The 18720-nt window shown below is 41.6% G+C and overlaps 2 protein-coding genes across 2 annotated transcripts; one reads left to right on the plus strand and one right to left on the minus strand.

The window, feature by feature from the left end:
- Window positions 1-38: 38 nt before the first annotated feature.
- On the minus strand, window positions 39-7090 carry LOC109616484. The gene is made up of 10 exons (XM_034296271.1): window positions 7040-7090; window positions 4708-4845; window positions 4196-4381; window positions 3964-4045; window positions 3640-3784; window positions 3481-3517; window positions 2714-2919; window positions 1302-2569; window positions 957-1043; window positions 39-172 (listed from the first exon to the last, which is right to left on the minus strand). The coding sequence occupies exons 1-10, from the start codon at window positions 7052-7054 to the stop codon at window positions 39-41; spliced, it is 2298 nt and encodes a 765-aa protein (XP_034152162.1). The 5' UTR covers window positions 7055-7090.
- Window positions 7091-11459: 4369 nt separating this feature from the next.
- Window positions 11460-17040, plus strand: LOC105006203 (tripartite motif-containing protein 35). Its single transcript, XM_010864611.4, has 6 exons — window positions 11460-12185; window positions 14116-14211; window positions 15313-15543; window positions 15621-15643; window positions 15729-15847; window positions 16013-17040. The coding sequence occupies exons 1-6, from the start codon at window positions 11778-11780 to the stop codon at window positions 16618-16620; spliced, it is 1485 nt and encodes a 494-aa protein (XP_010862913.2). The 5' UTR covers window positions 11460-11777; the 3' UTR covers window positions 16621-17040.
- Window positions 17041-18720: the final 1680 nt, after the last annotated feature.

Raw genomic sequence — 18720 nt, forward strand, 5'->3', positions numbered from 1 at the left:
GTAAGTCGGACACAGATAATTTAAACAGGTTTTCTGTTTCACGATAAACATTTGAGGAAGTAGTGGAGGTGGCAGAACTGCTGTAGGTAAGCAGCCTTCTGTCCTGATACTTGAGACGGTGGAGCAGCTAAATCTCCCAGGGTTGTTGAGAAGGTTCCAATCTGGTCTTTAGCTTCAAAAGAGTTGAATCTGGCAGGGACAAAAAGATCTTGGGGTGTGTTGTGACTATGAGTTAAACCTTTGTCAGTGAGCTCATGTGAAAAGTTGTGAAGACTGGAACTGTGTTGCAATGTCCATAATTTTCTTCTCTTTGAATGACCTCCATAACAGTTTCTACTTAGCTAGTGATGGTTTGGCTTGACTTCTTTGGTGACACTTTGGAATTAGATGAGGACACATATCAATGACCGAACTCCTAATGATGGGGAAATTACTTTCAACAGGCCACTCATCTGGGATTGGAGTGCCCGGTAAAGGATTCCTAAAATCATCAACCTGGGAAGCTCTGGATTTTGAAGAAGTAATGGAGCGTAAGTACTTTGAAGTTGCCCGATGTGTTCCCAAGCCAACATTACCATCCTCACTCATCCCATCAAGCTCCTCCAACATGGAGTTCACAATGGAGCAAGTCACTAGGCCTTCTGCCGTCTTCACTCTCTCTGACTTGGTCATTCTATCCTGGATGGACATCAGAGTCTGACTGACAAATGCTTTGCAATAACTCTCCATGTTTGTCTGGCTGGTTTGTTGTTCAGTGCCTGACATATCTATGGGAGTAGATATGTGATGTATGGCAGCTTCTGCAACATTTGCTAGTAGGACTCGTTGTTGCTGGACAAAGAAATCTTTGACCTTGTTGAACACACTGTTGAACAGCATAAATGTGTATGGACACGGTTTTCCTTTGATGCTGACTCTATCATGGCCTGAAGCGGACAAGGATTTCTCAAACTTACCTGACACAGCACTGCCAGACACTTGAATCATCTGGGTGAAGCTATCAACATCTTTAGCCATGGTTTTGACAATTTCAGAGGCTACAGCTTTGGTGTGAAGTAAAGGGGTGGATAAAGACTCAGTCTTTTGGAGTCTTTTGACATCTGTATCATGACCATAAATACATGTTCTGTTTAAAATCTCTTCACGTCTAACATCTAGGCCTGTATTTACAAAGTTAATCAAGCCTGAATGAAGGATCCCACTAACCACATGTGAAGCTTTAGTTTGAAACTCCTCAGTACATAGTTTGTCAAAACACAGGGATACAGATGGTGTGGTGAACTCCGAGAGACACTGCTCACTTGCCGACGCATCCAAATCAGTGGAACCATTCAAGTCAGCCAAGATGGCATCCACAAATCCATTGGCCGCCAAAGACATTTCAGAATTACTCCCTCCATTAGATAAGGCCAGAACCTGGTTGACAATCTCTTTAGCAGTGTCAAAGAGGACATGGTTTTGCGTTAACATTTGGGAGGCGAGACCGGGGCGTAATGTTGCAACCAGTGTTGACGAACCAGCGGTGGGTTCCACAAATGTACCCAAAATCTCTTCTTTGGGACACACAAAAATCCGCTTCAGTGTGCTCTTCATGCTGTTATAACAATCAACAGTGCAAGACCAGATCTTACACTGATGGTTTTCAAGGAGGATCTGCTCTCTCTCTGCTGGAGAGCTGGATGATCTGATGGACTGTGTGAGACTGGTCATCTTGGAAACAAAAGTATTTAGCAACTCGGTGGCATCAGGGTCCATTATAGCAGAGTTGCGTTCCCAAAGGTTTCCCATCTCGCTCATGTAATGTATTGACATAGTTGACGGAACTACAGAACAACAAGACGAGTAATAGAAGAATCTTCTAGTAACGTTCCTGATCGTATCAGTGGCCTTGGTCTGAAACTCCTGAGTGAGTAACCTGTCCATACTCTGTGTTGACAGGCTTATGTTCCATTTTGCACCATGGCCACTGTGGTGAGCCTGTCCATATCTTAGCTTTCCCTCCCAACTGTTGCCAGTTACTAATTCTTTTATATTGTCCCAAACAACATCTAGCAAATCCGCTTTCTCCGAGTAGGCCTTCTCCCTCTCTTTGTCGCCGCAGGACAAAGCGGTTTCACTAAGGGCTGTCATGAGTTGTCCTGTTAAATTTGATATATCCGCCTCGACATCATCGAAAACAATGTTCTGCTCTCCTATGTTCTGTCCATTAACGAACATCTGAAGTGCTACGGAGGCACCAGACACCATCTCCTCAATGACCTTGGTGTTGGAGACACCACCACTGGAAAAAATGACAGGGCCCTGCAGCCCAGTAAACCTTGGTGTTTGGATGGCGTCAGAGATCATGGAGTTGACTTTCTTGGATACGTCTTCAACAATAACCCGGAATAGAGTTTGGGTATCTAGCTGGACTTCTCTTTGGACTCGAAGGAATTTGCTTATCAGCACTCTAAAGGGATCCTTGATGTCACTGAGGAGGATCTCCTCAGTGATTCCAAAAAGGTCACGGAGAGGCTCAGACGATTTAAACCCACCGTCTCCCAGAGTCCTTGGTACCCCTGTCTGAGACCTTTAAGAATACAAGGCAGACAATGTAACAATACGTTTTTGCAAGACACATTAGTCATATGAATGTCAATCAGTAAAATGTGACATTAGATTCAATTTATATTTCCCTCACATTGGCTTTGTAATAGTTAATTAATGAACTTACCCATTAGAAGAGGAGCTTAATGAGGGTGTTGAGGAGTTGTTTTGGCCAATCTTGCAGACCTTAACATCGCTGCGTCTTGTCTTGGTGGATACTGGAGGCACAGGCCCGTGTGTTTTAACAACTGCAGGCATGATGACCTCCAGCACGGCCTCGGACACAAACTGTGCACTCTCCGACAACATCTCTGCAAGTAGTGTCTTCATCACCTGTGGGACAGAGATAATGTAGTAACCCAAAGGTGGTCTCTGCAACCAACTTTCTCAAAGACAAAGCAGTCTAACAATGTCATGTGAATTCTTTAGAGTGGCATATTGTTGCCTCATAAAAGCTGCTGATGGAACTTTCATTTTTTTCCTATCATTTAATCATTGTCACTCTTATTATACTAGCTATGTATGACTGAACACATTCTCCTTTGTTAGCAATGACCTTGGAGCAATTAGGGTTAATTGCCTTAGCTCAGGGCAGAACAACAGATGTTCTCCTTGTCAGCTCTAGGATTCCTTCAGCAAGCTTTTGGTTACAGGTCAGGTAGATGCTCTAACCAAGGCTACCCTGCCACCCTATTGGTCAGGTAGATGCTCTAACCAAGGCTACCCTGCCACCCTATTGGTCAGGTAGATGCTCTAACCAAGGCTACCCTGTCATCCTATTGGCCAGGAAGATGATTTGTAAATCAAGGGCTTGTATGTACTTTTATTGAAACATTCATTCACATACAATGTAATTATTGTTTTCAAATGAGGTAAAAAACCAAAAATACTTACAGGGTCCATACTGCAGCCTCTTAACAGCTTCAATTGCCTGCAGAAAATAATATAATAATAATATAATTAAGCACAAACAACAACATAAAAACCCAAGCATGCAGACCATCCACAGGAATTTGCATAAAACCAAATACTACAAAAGAAGCTTGGACTTACTCCGCTGTTAGTTCTTCCAGAAAACTGATGAATATAGCGTTGAAAGAATCTAGTTTGACGGCATGGAGGTCAGGAGCCCTGGCGGTCTGACTCTGGACATTCCCACCAGATTGTACGTGTTGAACTCCTGTAGATGTTGAGGGACCTGTGTAAAGCAGCATTCACTAGGGTAAATATGTTATAATCATGTGACATTCTGAAGGACTTATGTGCCAAATTTGAGCCTGGTCATTTTAAGTACTAATAAAACATATAACTTATAATCCACTATTCGGGATCTGCTCAAATCATCTCTAAATCACATTAAAATGCTAAGTGGATTACCTGCAGTTAAAAGAGAGTTAGACTTTGGACCTCGATCTCTCTCAGTGATTGTCTCCACTTGGTCTCTCTTCATCCTCTTGGTCTTAAAAGACAATACAGTCAATTACATTATTTTGAAAGACACTTCAATGCAGCCCTTTTAGGAGAGCAGTAACATTGATTATACGTATAGTATGGAGGAAAAATACGTATAATCAAAAATATCCACGCCCAATCAAATCTGTTTTCTCACCTTGACTTTCTTTGTGTTGTCAAACTTCTGCCCAGACTGAGGCAGATCCTTCACCTTACAGTGAGCGCCCCCTACTGGCTCCCCCACACCACTTCCACCCTCATCTGCTCTCCCATCCTTGGGCCGAACGACACCGACCAGGCTAAGTAGGGTCAGGAACCAGCCAGCTGCATGCAGGTCGCTATGCTGTAGGACAGTCAAACACAAATCATTCGGAATGAGAAAAGCTAGGGTGTGTGATTCATTTAATGTTACATAAATGTGTACTTTAAGGATTCATTTAATGTTACATAAATGTGTACTTTAAGGATTTATTTAATGTTACATAAATGTGTACTTTAAGGATTCATTTAATGTTACATAAATGTGTACTTTAAGGATTCATTTAATGTTACATAAATGTGTACTTTAAGGATTCATTTAATGTTACATAAATGTGTACTTTAAGGATTAATTTAATGTTACATAAATGTGTACTTTAAGGACAGTCTACCCTGCGTCCTCTTTCTCACCTTGACCTTTGGTCTCTTCACAGCCTCCTTAGGAAAGTGCTCCTTTTGTTGACCACCATTTGGTTTGTTTATTGTCAGGAAATACGTCTTCAGTTTTCCAGACTGTCGATTATCTTTTCGATCTTCTTTGTTTAACCTCTGATGGGAACAAATAAGAACATATATTATATGTGGCACAAACACCAAGGTATGTCTTTGTTAGCATGCCCTGTGAAGGTCTTGTTTAACTCCAGACAGAGAGACACTTTAGGTTGTGCATTTCACTACCATTACACACAACACAGAGCCTACATTTAGCCTACTATTTAGCCTGTCACTGAAACTAGGAGCTAGGAAAGTAGAAAAGGAAATAAGCAAGTAAATAAAAGGAACTAGGTAAGGGGCTAAGGAAGTTAGGAAAGAAAGTAAGGATGTAGGTAGCAATTGATAGAAGGAAAGGGAGCCTAGAAGCAAATTCAACCTGGAAATTAAAGAAGGTTAGAGTGCTTTCTCAATCAACTTGTTTTGAGAAAGATTGGCGAGGACACGAGAGATTCAATTAGATTATCTGCCTAGCACAGCGGGGTGCATACTGTCCTTACAATATTATACCATACTGTCAAAAAGTTCTTTATTGATTTACACCAGGTTTGAAGTTCCTATGATTATTATCGAAAATGATATTGAAGAAATACAGAATTAAAGGTGTCTCTATTGATTTATTGATTATTAATACATCAATAAAGAGTTTTTGCACCAAAACAAAGCTTGAGCAAATATGCCACCTATTCCTAGAATAATATACACCAGGTCTGAAGTTCCTATGACAATCATTGAAAAAGATATTTGATTTCCAATGTGTTATAATATTTAGCATGATGTTGGAATGATGTTGATGAGAGTCCATAATCATACTATATTTGTCTTCTGACAGTTCGGCAACTACCTGATTTACTCTTTTACCTTGGTACCTAAATGTGGAAGTGAGCCTGAACGGAGGAATGAATGTGAATGTCTGTCGAGTCTCGAATATAAAACTGATTTCACCTCGATTTGAAAAATTAACAAGCAGTCATACACAGTCATGTGAAGAAATTAGGACACCCCATTACATATTTAGTTATTCATTAAGAAATGTTCACATATCGATGTCTAATCTTGTTTTATTCATCTCTGGAAAAGAAAGTGATCTAATTGCAGGTAAACAGCAAAAAATAATTGTTTTACTCATTAAACAAAAGACATCAACATTAATGCATATTCTAACTGAGGAAAAAGTTAGGACCCCCTAATACCTAGTGTTACCCCCTAATACCTAGTGTTACCCCCTAATACCTAGTGTTACCCCCTAATACCTAGTGTTACCCCCTAATACCTAGTGTTACCCCCTAATACCTAGTGTTACCCCCTAATACCTAGTGTGGGTAACCTTTTGGCTGAAATAACTTCAGTGAGATGCTTCTTGTAACCCCCTACCAGTCTCTGACATTGGTTTGAGGAAAATTTGCCCCACTCCTCAATGCAGAATGCTTTAACCTGTGTGATGTTTGAGGGGTTTCTTGCATGTACAGCCCGTTTCAAGTCACCCCACAGCATCTCAATGGGATTACGATCTGGGCTTTGACTGGGCCATTCCTGGACTCTCCATTTCTTCGTTTTCAGCCAGTCCTTGGTGGATTTACTGGTATGTTTAGGGTCATTGTCATGTTGCAGGGTCCAATTCCGCTTCAGCTTTAATTTTCTTACCGCTTTCAATTATATTATATTTCAATTATATTCATGATGGATTCTATGATGGTGAGCTGGCCAGGTCCTGCTGCAGCAAAGCATCCCCAAACCATGACACTTCCACCTCCTTGCTTCACAGTTAGTATGAGGTTCTTTTCCTGGAACGCTGTATTTGGTGTGCGTCAAACATGTCCTCTGTTCTGGTGTCCAAATAATTACATTTTAGACTCATCTGACCAAAGAACATTATTCCAGAAGTCCTGTTCTTTGTCTACGTTCTCTCTGGCAAACTTCAGTCTGGCCTTAGTGTTTCTCTTGGAGAGTAAAGGTTTCCTCCTTGCACACCTCCCGTGAGTAACAATGTTCTAATCGTGTGCACCTGATGTGATACACCTGTGTGTGATTTCAGCCATTTTAAGTGGGACAAAATGTGGGGGTGTCCTAATTTATTCCTCACCAGAAATTGTATGTTTATTTTATTACACTTTATTACAACCGGACCTCCTGCACCCTGGATAGTTACGCCACTGCAGCATAGGTTACTTGCTTTGACTCCAGCCATTACCAGAACCACTACAGCATTGGGATTCTTATACTCCTTATAGCAAATCATGTACAGACTTACCTTTCGATTATCCATGGTAAACGTCAATGGTTACAGTGTATCTGATTTCACGTGTAACTGAATAGTAATGTCTAAACAGCCGAGACGCCCCTATTTATACCCAGTCATATTGTGAGTAATCGGTGACGTCATAAAAGCGCTCGACCTGTTCACCACGCCCCCGAGTTACAAACTCCACCCAGTTTTCCAGGAACGCTTAGGGCCGCACATTTCGTAACCCATGGTTACCCATTAGCGCGCTTCGAAAAACCGAGGAAACGGTACCCAAAAACTTTAACTCCCGCAACTGTTTCTTGTTTCGGTTACTATTTATTGTTTCCATGCCTTATATTAATCAAAATACGTAGATATTTAAAAATATTGGATACTGAAGGGCTTCCCAAACGACCCCACTAAGTGCAGTGCCGGACAGCAGTGGTGTCATTTCCATCTAGTCGGACCTTGTTGAATCTCCAAGTAATTTAGTGAATTCATTGTTCATTCATTTATATAATATTTTTTTAGATTGTTTGCAATTGCCAGCTTCTACTCAGCGATCTAGTGTTCATGTCCAGTACTACTAGCTAACACTAACACACAGCCAGCCAAGGTTAACATTCCGTCTACTCAAGACAGGTAACGTCAGATAACAAATTCACTTTCATGATGGGTTTCACTACAATCTTTCTTTTATAACTGATTACAATTTCGGATTTGAGTTAACAACATTAACGTTTGGTGAAGTTTAATTTAGCCATTTCGCTCGGACTGAGTACATCACTTTACTGTGTTGTTGTTGGCACGTCTTGTACTATACTTGGTGGCGGAGTCTATAATGCAGGTGTTGACTGAAGTACTACTGCAAACTGTTTTGTTAAAAGGAAAAAAACAATTAGTTCAGCAAACATCCAATTGTAAGGTATACATTATTTACGTTTCTTACCTGTAATGATGTGTTTAGAGAGAGATCGGAATGATGTGTTTAGAGAGAGATCGTGAAAACCCTCGTCTAAGAAAGTCCCAGATTCCACATCCTACTGAAGCTTAAACGGGGTGATGTTTGACAAGGGGAGAGCGGATACTTCACCAAGGGAGGGGAGACGTTTGACCTGGGGAGGGCTGATGACCGAGGAGGAGGAAGAACGGAATTTCTAGGGAGGAATGATAATGTTCCTTGTATGGATGCTGTACCAGATTGTTCCATGGGCTGCACTTACCTGGGAGGGTACGTCCTGCTGCTGAGTATCGCTCTGGTGGCCGGTTGGCCGCAGGGGGAGTGGCACCTTGGGGTTCCCGGGTAGGAGCCTTTATTAAGCGGCGTTATTAAGCGGGTTAGTTCGTTTTTGGTGCCTTCATGTTGTGTGGGAAAGCACCTGTGACCTGCGAATTATAATTCCCCTTGTTAGCATTTTGCTGGACTCTGTTCTGGTGTGTGGGCATTCTTAGTTTGGTTTGGCGTAGGCAGTTGCTGATGACTGCCTCCTTTTAGTTATCAATTAAATTGATTGAGAACCACTCCTGTGCCTCCGGCCCATTCTGTCCGCCCAGGACGTTACAATAATAAAACACAGAAATGGAGGAGGGCCATTTTAATTTCAGTCTTGGGGAGGGACTACCACAGGGGGGCGGTGTCTTTTCTATAAACTCAACTACATGAAACTCATGCACACTTGTAAAGACACGCTCACAGAGAAACTCTACCCATACTTCTCCAGAGGAAATGATAGTAATGCCAAAAACCCTGATTTGCAGATCTGCCAATCAGCTGTGTCTCTGACAGTGATGATGTAACCCTCACTGAATCAGCAGTCCGTCTGTACCCCTTTTAATACCCCACCTTCCTTCCCACTGGCATTATATCCAGTTGTGTCTCTTAGCAATTACTCCCAACAACATTCTGGTGAGTTGATGATTGGAAACTAAAACCTGCTGTAAAGCAGTGAGATCTCAGGACTGGTCTAACCCGTCATATTCCTTGCTTTGGCAGAGGTTCTTGTCATTATCTGCTGCTGGTGCCACCTCAAATTACCGCAGAGATTCCCTTGTACAGTGGGGAGAACAAGTATTTGATACACTGCCGAATTTGGCAGGTTTTCCTACTTACAAAGCATGTTAGAGGTCAGTAATTTTTTTATCATAGGTACACTTCAACTGTGAGAGACGGAATCTAAAACAAAAATCCAGAAAATCACATTGTATGATTTTTAAATAATTTATTTGCATTTTATTGCATGACATAAGTTTTTGATCACCTACCAATCAGTAAGAATTCTGGCTCTCACAGACCTGTTAGTTTTTCTTTAAGAAACCCTCCTGTTCTCCACTTATTACCTGTATTAACTGCACCTGTTTGAACTTGTTACCTGTATAAAAGACACCTGTCCACACACTCAATCAAACAGACTCCAACCTCTCCACAATGGCCAAGACCAGAGAGCTGTGTAAGGACATCAGGGATAAAATTGTAGACCCACACAAGGCTGGGATGGGCTACAGGACAATAGGCAAGCAGCTTGGTGAGAAGGCAACAATTGTTGGCGCAATTATTAGAAAATGGAAGAAATTCAAGATGGCGGTCAATCTCCCTCGGTCTGGGGCTCCATGCAAGATCTCACCTTGTGGGGCATCAATGATCGTGAGGAAGGTGAGGGATCAGCCCAGAACTACATGGCAGGACCTGGTCAATGACCTGAAGAGAGCTGGGACCACAGTCTCAAAGAAAACCATTAGTAACACAGTATGCCGTCATGGATTAAAATCCTGCAGTGCTCGCAAGGTTCCCCTGCTCAAGCCAGCGCATGTCCAGGCCCGTCTGAAGTTTGCCAATGACCATCTGGATGATCCAGAGGAGGAATGGGAGAAGGTCATGTGGTCTGATGAGACAAAAATAGAGCTTTTTGGTCTAAACTCCACTCGCCGTGTTTGGAGGAAGAAGAAGGATGAGTACAACCCCAAGAACACCATCCCAACTGTGAAGCATGGAGGTGGAAACATCATTTTTTGCGGATGCTTTTCTGCAAAGGGGACAGGACGACTGCACGTATCGTGAGATCTTGGCCAACAACCTCCTTCCCTCAGTAAGAGCATTGAAGATGGGTCATGGCTGGGTTTTCCAGCATGACAACGACCTGAAACACACAGCCAGGGCAACTAAGGAGTGGCTCCGTAAGAAGCATCTCAAGGTCCTGGAGTGGCTTAGCCAGTCTCCAGACCTGAACCCAATAGAACATCTTTGGAGGGAGCTGAAAGTCCGTATTGCCCAGCAACCCCGAAACCTGAAGGATCTGGAGGAGGTCTGTGTGGAGGAGTGGGCCAAATTCCTTGCTGCAGTGTGTGCAAACCTGGTCAAGAACTACAGGAAACTTATGACTCTGTAATTGCAAACAAAGGTTTCTGTACCAAATATTAAGTTCTGCTTTTCTGATGTATCAAATACTTATGTCATGCAATTAAATGCAAATTAATTACTTAACAATCATACAATGTGATTTTCTGGATTTTTGTTTTAGATTCCGTCACTCACAGTTGAAGAGTACCTATGATAAAAATGACAGACTTCTACATGCTTTGTAAGTAGGAAAACCTGCAAAATCGGCAGTGTATCAAATACTTGTTCTCCCCACTGTATGTTATATTAAATGCACTGTTTTTTGGAATAATCAACAGTCCTATTTTGCTGGTCAGTTGTTAACCTATTGAAAATCTCCAAAAAGTGAGGTTCAGTGGAATAAGCATGTCAACTTCAGTGGACGTGGACGCGCGGCACAACCCATTCTGTCGGCCTTAACCAGGTTGCCTGAGCGTGCGCCCCGACGTGGCAGATGGGCTGGCGGCAGGGTGTGCCACCATCCGCCTAACGAGGACTCGTCGGTGGTCTCCCGAATGTGTGGGGAAGCTTGGCAGAGCTGACGCAGGTGCTTATGAGTCATCAGAAAACATTCTGTTTGTTTTCTCAGTACCAGATCAGAGTGGCCCTTTGTGCGCGGCACACCAGGCCAGCGCCGCCCGTTCGTAATGAAAATAAGTTGTGGATTAGAGAGTCTTCATTCGTGACACTTTGAAACAGGGCCTTCTGTCAGGCAGTCCAGTCACCTGGCCTTACCTATAAGCATCATGGGATAAAAGTTGCTAGGGCCTGATGTGACTGCTCTCTGTGTTTCTCCCTTTGGCCTTTAAAGGTCTGTGTTGATGTTTCTTTCTATGTTTTTCTAAAACAGTAAATGGATCTTAAACAAATGTCTGTTCTGGGAATTTACCCTGAAAAGCAGATACTTCTTCCACAAACCGGTTTGTGTTGGCTTTGTTTTTATGTGCATTGTTTTCGGTTGTGTGTAGTTCACCAGACCTGCTTTCATTTGCAGTGTACATATCTAAATCTTTTTTTAACACACTCAACAAATCCCCTAGCAGCTTACAGATGTTTTAAATTCCAATCTATTGTTTAACTGTCAAGCTTGAATCTGAAAACTTACAGATCAGGTTTATAACAAATACTCTGCCCATATCACCTTTTGAGACAGAAGTGTTGTTCACTGCAATCATTTTAACATTGCCAGTCGCTGCTCAGCTGGATCCACCACACTACATTGGTATGAGTGTTGCTAGAAAGAGATATACAAATTTAAAGATACATCATTTGAACTGCAACCTAAAAACCATATTGAATTGCAGCTGAACCTATGTTTCTAGGAGAGGAAATATTTTAAGAGAGATAATTTCGACCAACACCCCAGAATAATAAGTGGCACCGTGTCAGAAAATGGCTTCCAGGTCGTCTCTCCCAGTGGAGGATCTCTCCTGTCCTGTGTGTTATGACATCTTCAAAGATCCTGTCCTGCTGTCATGTAGTCACAGCTTCTGCAAAGCCTGTCTGGATTTATGCTGGAAAGGGAAAGAAAATAAAGAATGTCCAGTTTGTCAGACGATATGTCCAGTGGATCCTCACCCTAACCTGGCTCTAAAAAACCTGTGTGAGTCCTTCTTACGGAGCCAGAGAGATCCAACACGTCAGAGCGCCGGGTCTGAAGCGCTGTGTAGTCTTCACAGTGAGAAACTCAAGCTCTTCTGTCTGGAGGATGAACAGCCCATCTGTTTGGTGTGTCGGGATTCAAAGACTCATAAACATCATAACTGCATCCCTGTAGATGAAGCCGTAAAAATATATACGGTAAGATAAATATATACAAATAATGATATGGGTGGGTGATAGGTTTGAATGTCTGCAGAAGGAATGGGGTGTTAGCTAACACCTATGACACCTAAATTCATGTTAGGTATTCACTGTGATGTATTTGTTGTGATGAATACTTTTTGGATCTGTGGATAAAAAACCTTTTGGATATTTAATTATTATTTTATCTTGTCTACATTTAGCAAGTCTGGACAGTACATTACAGAACAGCAAAGCATGTTACAGAATAGTGTTTACAGTAGTAATATCTACTATAAGGTAATAATATTGTAATATAAACTCTACTGTACTTGAAACATATGGTACTTTAGAATGTATACTACTGCATTGCACTCATAATAAGGACATTTCAAATTTGAAGATATTAATTTAAACCTGTAGGTACATTTCACATCTATGAACATTCGGTCATAAAACGTTATCATGTTGAAAGTTATTGATATTTGATCTCTATTCTCTAAGAGAAGAACAGTATCTCTCACTAATTGGCTTATAATAAAAGTTATATCTTCAAAAGTTATACAGTCTAAATTAGAGTTTATATGATTAGGCAGAAGCTAGTGTACTTTAAGATAAATAAATATGGGGAAGTTGGGCACCCTTGATGTATACCTCTTAATTTAAAACCTTTGAGTTCATTTCATTGAAAAAAAAATATTGTACTTGCAAACATCGATGCCATTATCGTATAGTCATTATTTAACAGACAAATTATGTAGTAATAAAGGGTATTTTTGTGGATTGTGAATTAAAATGAGGAGTACCTGTGTAAGGTTTGGCGGTTCTGTGGAGTTTTTTATGTTCATCTACAGTTGGATGTTGAGTTGAGCCAATAGCTATGCCCCTAGGAATTTCCCACACTAGTCTGTCTGTCTGTGAAAGCCACATGATTCATTCTTCCCCCAGACATTTCATGAATTTGGACATAAGTGTCTGAAAATTAGATTAGACCAGGCCAGATTAAACAGGATATAGTCCGTAGTGTTGTTGACATCGTTGGCTGCTATACTACAACTGTCAAGCTACTACTGTATGTATCTTTACATAGAGGGACAACAAGGGGGAGGGGGGAGGGGTCAGCACAGTGGCAGTTGAAATCGTCAGGTATCGTCTTGATCTGCAACACAACCAGGAGAACTTTGGACAGAGACAGCAACGGTTCTTTCAAGCCTGGTACTCCTCGGGTGTGGGCAAATCCTCATGTCCTCCTAAGTTTAAAAACGACAAGAGACAGGGAACATTTTGAAAATGCATTCCTTACATCTACAGGGATTTATAGTGGAGAAGGAGAACTGACCCTGCTCCCCCGCATAATAATACAGCAGCATTAGACCCTGGGACTGAGACAAAATCTAATCATCCATCCATCTTCTTCCGCTTATCCGGGGCCGGGTCGCGGATAAGTTAGATAACAGATCCAGACAAACAGAAACCGAGCCAAATCTGAGAGGCTCAAATAAAGCATGACTAGAAAGGAGACAGGTTAGTGAGCCCAGTATGCTAATGTAGGAATGTCCAACCTTGACAGAAGAGGGAAAAAAATACCTCAAACACAAGAAACTACAGGATATGTTCATTAACTTACAGAAGGATTTTTTTTAAATATCTTGACATAAGTAATCTTATTTGTTAGCAACGTGTCATGTCCTCAACAGTATTGTGTTTGCATTTAATACCTTTTTTCAGGTAAAGATTTTCTAAGATTTTTTTACAATCTGTTTGGCCAGAACCTAAGCTGTTTTTAATTCCTAATGTTAGGATGGAAAAGTATTGGGGACAAAAAGTGAATGTTTCTGCTTCTTCTTAAATATTGACACTTTCGTTTGACATCACATTTTGGTGGTCATTTGACATAGAAATGAACCTTCTGAGACTGAATCCTCAACTAAGGTTAATCTGTTTCCAGGAGGAAATCTGGAATGCCCAGAAGCCCTTACAGGAGAAGCTGAAGATCTTTGAGGATGTTAAACAAATATGGGACAAATCAGCAAAGCACATTAAGGTAAGTATATGTACATACACAGTGCATTTGTATTCAAATTCCTTCCCTTTTTCCACATTTGGTTAGTTTACAGACTAAAGCTCAGCACACACTTACCGTTCTCTCAACCAGCTTCATGAGGTAGTCACATGGAATGCATTCCCAACAGTCTTGAACGATTTTACACAAAAGCTGAGCACTTGTGTATGTACATACACAAAAGCTGAGCACTGCTGTCCAACTCATCCCAAACCATCACACCTCCTCCAAGCTTCTGGTGGGAACCACACATGCAGAGATCATCTGTTCATCCACTGCATCTCACAAGGACATGGCTGCTGGAACCACAAATCTCACATATAGACTCATCAGAGTAAATTTCTTGTGTGTCTTGGCCCGAGCAAGTCTTTTCTTATTGGTGTGATAATGAAGGTCTGATTTACAAAGTCTGATGGTGAGATGTGTCTGTTACTTCAACTCTGTAAGGCATTTATTTGGCCTGCAATCTGAACTGCAGTTAATTGCCAATTTGTGAGGCTGGTAATTCTATTGAACCTATCCTCTGCAACAGAGGGAACTCTGGGTCTTCCTCTCCTGTGGCGGTCCTCATGAGAGCCTGTTAAATCATAGCGCTTGATGGTTTTTGCGACTGCACTTGAAGAAACTTAATTTTCCGTATTGAGTGGCCTTTTTGAAGTAATGATTGTTGTTTAAGACGGTTGTTTCTCTTTGCTTATTTGAGCTGCTCTTTGCCATCATATCCACAATGATGGTCTTCTGTTTACCCCCCCACCTTATCACAACATAACTGACTGGTTCAAATGCACTGAGGAAGGAAGAAGCAAATTAACGTTTTACAAGGTACATCTGGTAATTAAAATGCTTTCCAGGTGATTACCTCATGAAGCTGGTTGAAAGAATGCCAAGAGTGTGCAAAGCTGTCATCAAGGCAAAGGGTGGTTACTTTGAAGGATCTACAATATGAAATGTATTATTATCTGTTTGAGTTTTATAGTTGCTACAAACATGGTACGTACAGTACATACACTGAATGCAATTAACACAAATTAAAGTATATAAACTGTGCTGATATGTTAAATGCATTCCTTCACCTGTCTCCAGAACCAGGCCCAGCAAGCAGAGACTCAGATTAAAGAGGACTTTGAGAAGCTTCGGCAGTTTCTACGAGAGGAAGAAGAGGTCAAAATAGCTGCACTGAATGAGGAAGAGAAGCAGAAGAGTCAAATGATGAAAAATAAAGTTAAGGAGATAAGCAAAGAGATATCTTCACTTTTAGGCAAAACCAGATCCATAGAGGAAGAGCTGAAAGCTGAAGACATCATATTCCTGCAGGTAAGAACTTCTCTCTTATTGTAAGACTAAATGGACTCTGTTAATCTGTTAATAAATATGATGTGTTTTTTCTCCAGAATTTCAAGGCCACAAAGGAAAGGTAAGTAATCTACTTCCTGTGTCCCTTATCTCTGTGGTTCTGAACCTGATACCACAGCATAACTTACTCCTGTCTGTTCTTCCAGAGCCCAGTGCACTCTGCCAGATCCACAGGTGGGACCAGGTGAGTTGATAGACATGACCAAACACCTGAGCAACCTGCAGTTCAGAGTCTGGGAGAAGATGCAAGGGATTATCAAACACAGTGAGTACCAGATCAGAGAGAACATGGTTTCCTTTAATTAAAAATAAAAAAAGCCCTGATACATTTAGTTGAACTAAAGATCACTTTGCAGATCTTTCCAGACACCAGTCCTGGTTAGATTGTAATATTTATACATTATGTTGTAAAATGTGTTTTGTTTTAAAGCCCCTGTGATTCTGGACCCCAACACTGCAAACGCCTGGCTCTCTCTGTCGGATGATCTGACCAGTGTGAGAAACACAGACAAGCAGCAACCCCCCAACAATCCAGAGAGATTCACATATCATACGGTTGTTCTGGCCTCGGAAGGCTTCAGCACTGGAAGACCCAGCTGGGAGATAGAGGTGGGGGACCATCCTAGGTGGAGCCTGGGCGTGGCTAAAGAGTCCATTGACAGGAAGGGGGAGGTATTTGCGTCTCCAAAGTCCGGAATCTGGGCTGTTATGCAAATGAGTGGTGAGTATACAAATGGAATGAGTGAGACCCTGACTCTGAAGAGGAGACCCAACAGGATCCAAGTGCAGCTGGACTACGAGAGGGGGACGGTGTCCTTCTATGACTCTGAAGACATGACTCTTATCTACACCCACAAAGACACGTTTACTGATAAGCTCTACCCATATTTCTGTATTGGACCAGCTGGTGATGCCAAAAACCCTGATATACAGATCTGCCAATCAGAGGTGTCACTGACAGTGAAGACATCCCAGTTAATCCATAAGCCAGCAGGACACACTTCATATTTTTGGTCACTTTGGGGTGGTAAAGTCTAGTCATAATTGTGATTGAGGTCCATGTCAGAGGATTATGTTTTAGCTTTATACTCGGGTATCAGTGAAAAGTAAATTATAAATTACATTAATAAGTTAAAATAAATTTATATTTCACAGTAATGCCTATTTCATATTGTGGGGTTTGGTGTGATTTCCTCTATCAGAGAAAAGTGTTATAATTACTTGTTCCAACAAGATACCTTAATCAAGCTTCGTACATGTTTTACAAGGGGATCAAGGTTTATCCGATTATTATATTTCAGTTTTGTATTTTTAATACATAAATGTTTCTGTCAGACATTTTTTGGTTCAAGGAGGCTTAACATTAATTGAACACTAGCATATGGTTTGATTTTCAAGTGTGCATACCTCACAGTTTGTACATTTATTTCAACTGGTTTCCGACCTTCCGAAGGTTTGTAATGTCACTGTGTTCCTCCACACTGACTTCTAGAGGAGGTCTGAATCCACTAGAAGGCCAAAAGCATGATTATTGCACAGGTGTGCCTTAGGCTGGCCACCTAAAAAGCCATTCTAAAATGTGCAATTCCATCACACAGCACAATGCCACAGATATCACATGTTTTGAGGGAGCGTGCAATTGGCATGCCGACTGCAGGAATGTCCACCAGAGTTGTTGCCTGTGAATTGAATGTTCAGTTCTCTACCAAAAGCCGCCTCTGAAGGCGTTTCAGAGAATTTGGCAGTACATCCAACCGGCCTCACAACCGCAGACCACGTGTTACCACACCAGCCCAGGACCTCCACATCCAGCATCTTCACCTCCTGTCCACCTGGATAGTTGGTGCAACAATCGGTTTGCAAAACCAAATAATTTCTGCACAAACTGTCAGAAAACGTCTCAGGGAATCTCATCTGCATGCTTGTCGTTCTCATCGGGGTCTTGACCTGACTGCAGTTCGTCGTCGTAACCGACTTGAGTGGGCAAATGCTCACATTCTATGGCGTCTGGCACTTTGGAGAGGTGTTCTCTTCACAAGTTGAATCCCGGTTTTCACTATACAAGGCAGATGACCGTGTGTATGGCGTTGTGTGGTTTGAGCGGTTTGCTGATGTCAACGTTGTGGTTCGAGTGGCCCATGGTGGCGGTGGGGTTATGGTATGAGCAGGCGTGTGTTATGGACAACGAACATAGGTGCATTTTATTGATGCCATTTTGAATGCACAGAGATACCGTGACGAGATCCTGAGGCCCATTTTTGTGCCTTTCATCCTCAACCATCACCTCATGTTGCAGCATAATAATGCACGGCCCCATGTTGCAAGGATCTGTAGATAATTCCTGGAAGCTGAAAACATCCCAGTTCTTATATGGCCAGCATAATCACCGGACATGTCACCCATTGAGCATGTTTGGGATACTCTGGATCGGCGTATAAGACAGCATGTTTCAGGTCCTGCCAATATCCAGCAACTTCGCACAGCCATTGAAGAGGAGTGGACCAACATTCCACTGACTGGTTTTCGGACCCCTCGGACCCCCCCAATACAGTGAAACTGCAAATTTTAGAGTGGCTTTTTATTGTGGCCAGCCTAAGGCACACCTGTGCAATAATCATGCTGTCTAATCAGCATCTTCATATGCCACATCTGTGAGGTGGATGGATTATCTTGGCGAAGGAGAAGTGCTCACTAACACAGATTTAGACAGATTTGAGAGAAATATGCCTTTTGTGTACATAGAGAGTCTTTGATCTTTGAGTTCAGCTCATGATAAATGGGGGATTTTTGGATCAAATCAAAGGTTGTCAAAGTTGTGCCCCCTGTGGTAGAATATTTAGAACTTCTATGTTTTTGAAAGTTTCTATGATACCTTTTGAAAAAGTTTTTGCGATATAATGGTATTTTGCAAAGTTTGAAAATGTGTATTAAATTGAAGTGTACTATTTCGATAAATTTACAGGTTTTAAAAGTTGTCCAGCGTACGTGAGAATAATTTGAACTTTTAATGGGGTTTCTATTAATCTTTTTGAAATAGTTATTGCAATAAAACTGGATTCTAGTTGTGCTTTTTGGATCAAATCAAAGGTTGTAAAAGTTGTCCAGCTTCCTGGAGAATATCTTAAACTTGGAATTAAT

The sequence above is a fragment of the Esox lucius genome, chromosome 2 (assembly GCF_011004845.1).
Source record: "Esox lucius isolate fEsoLuc1 chromosome 2, fEsoLuc1.pri, whole genome shotgun sequence".
NCBI classification, from domain to species: Eukaryota; Metazoa; Chordata; class Actinopteri; order Esociformes; family Esocidae; genus Esox; species Esox lucius.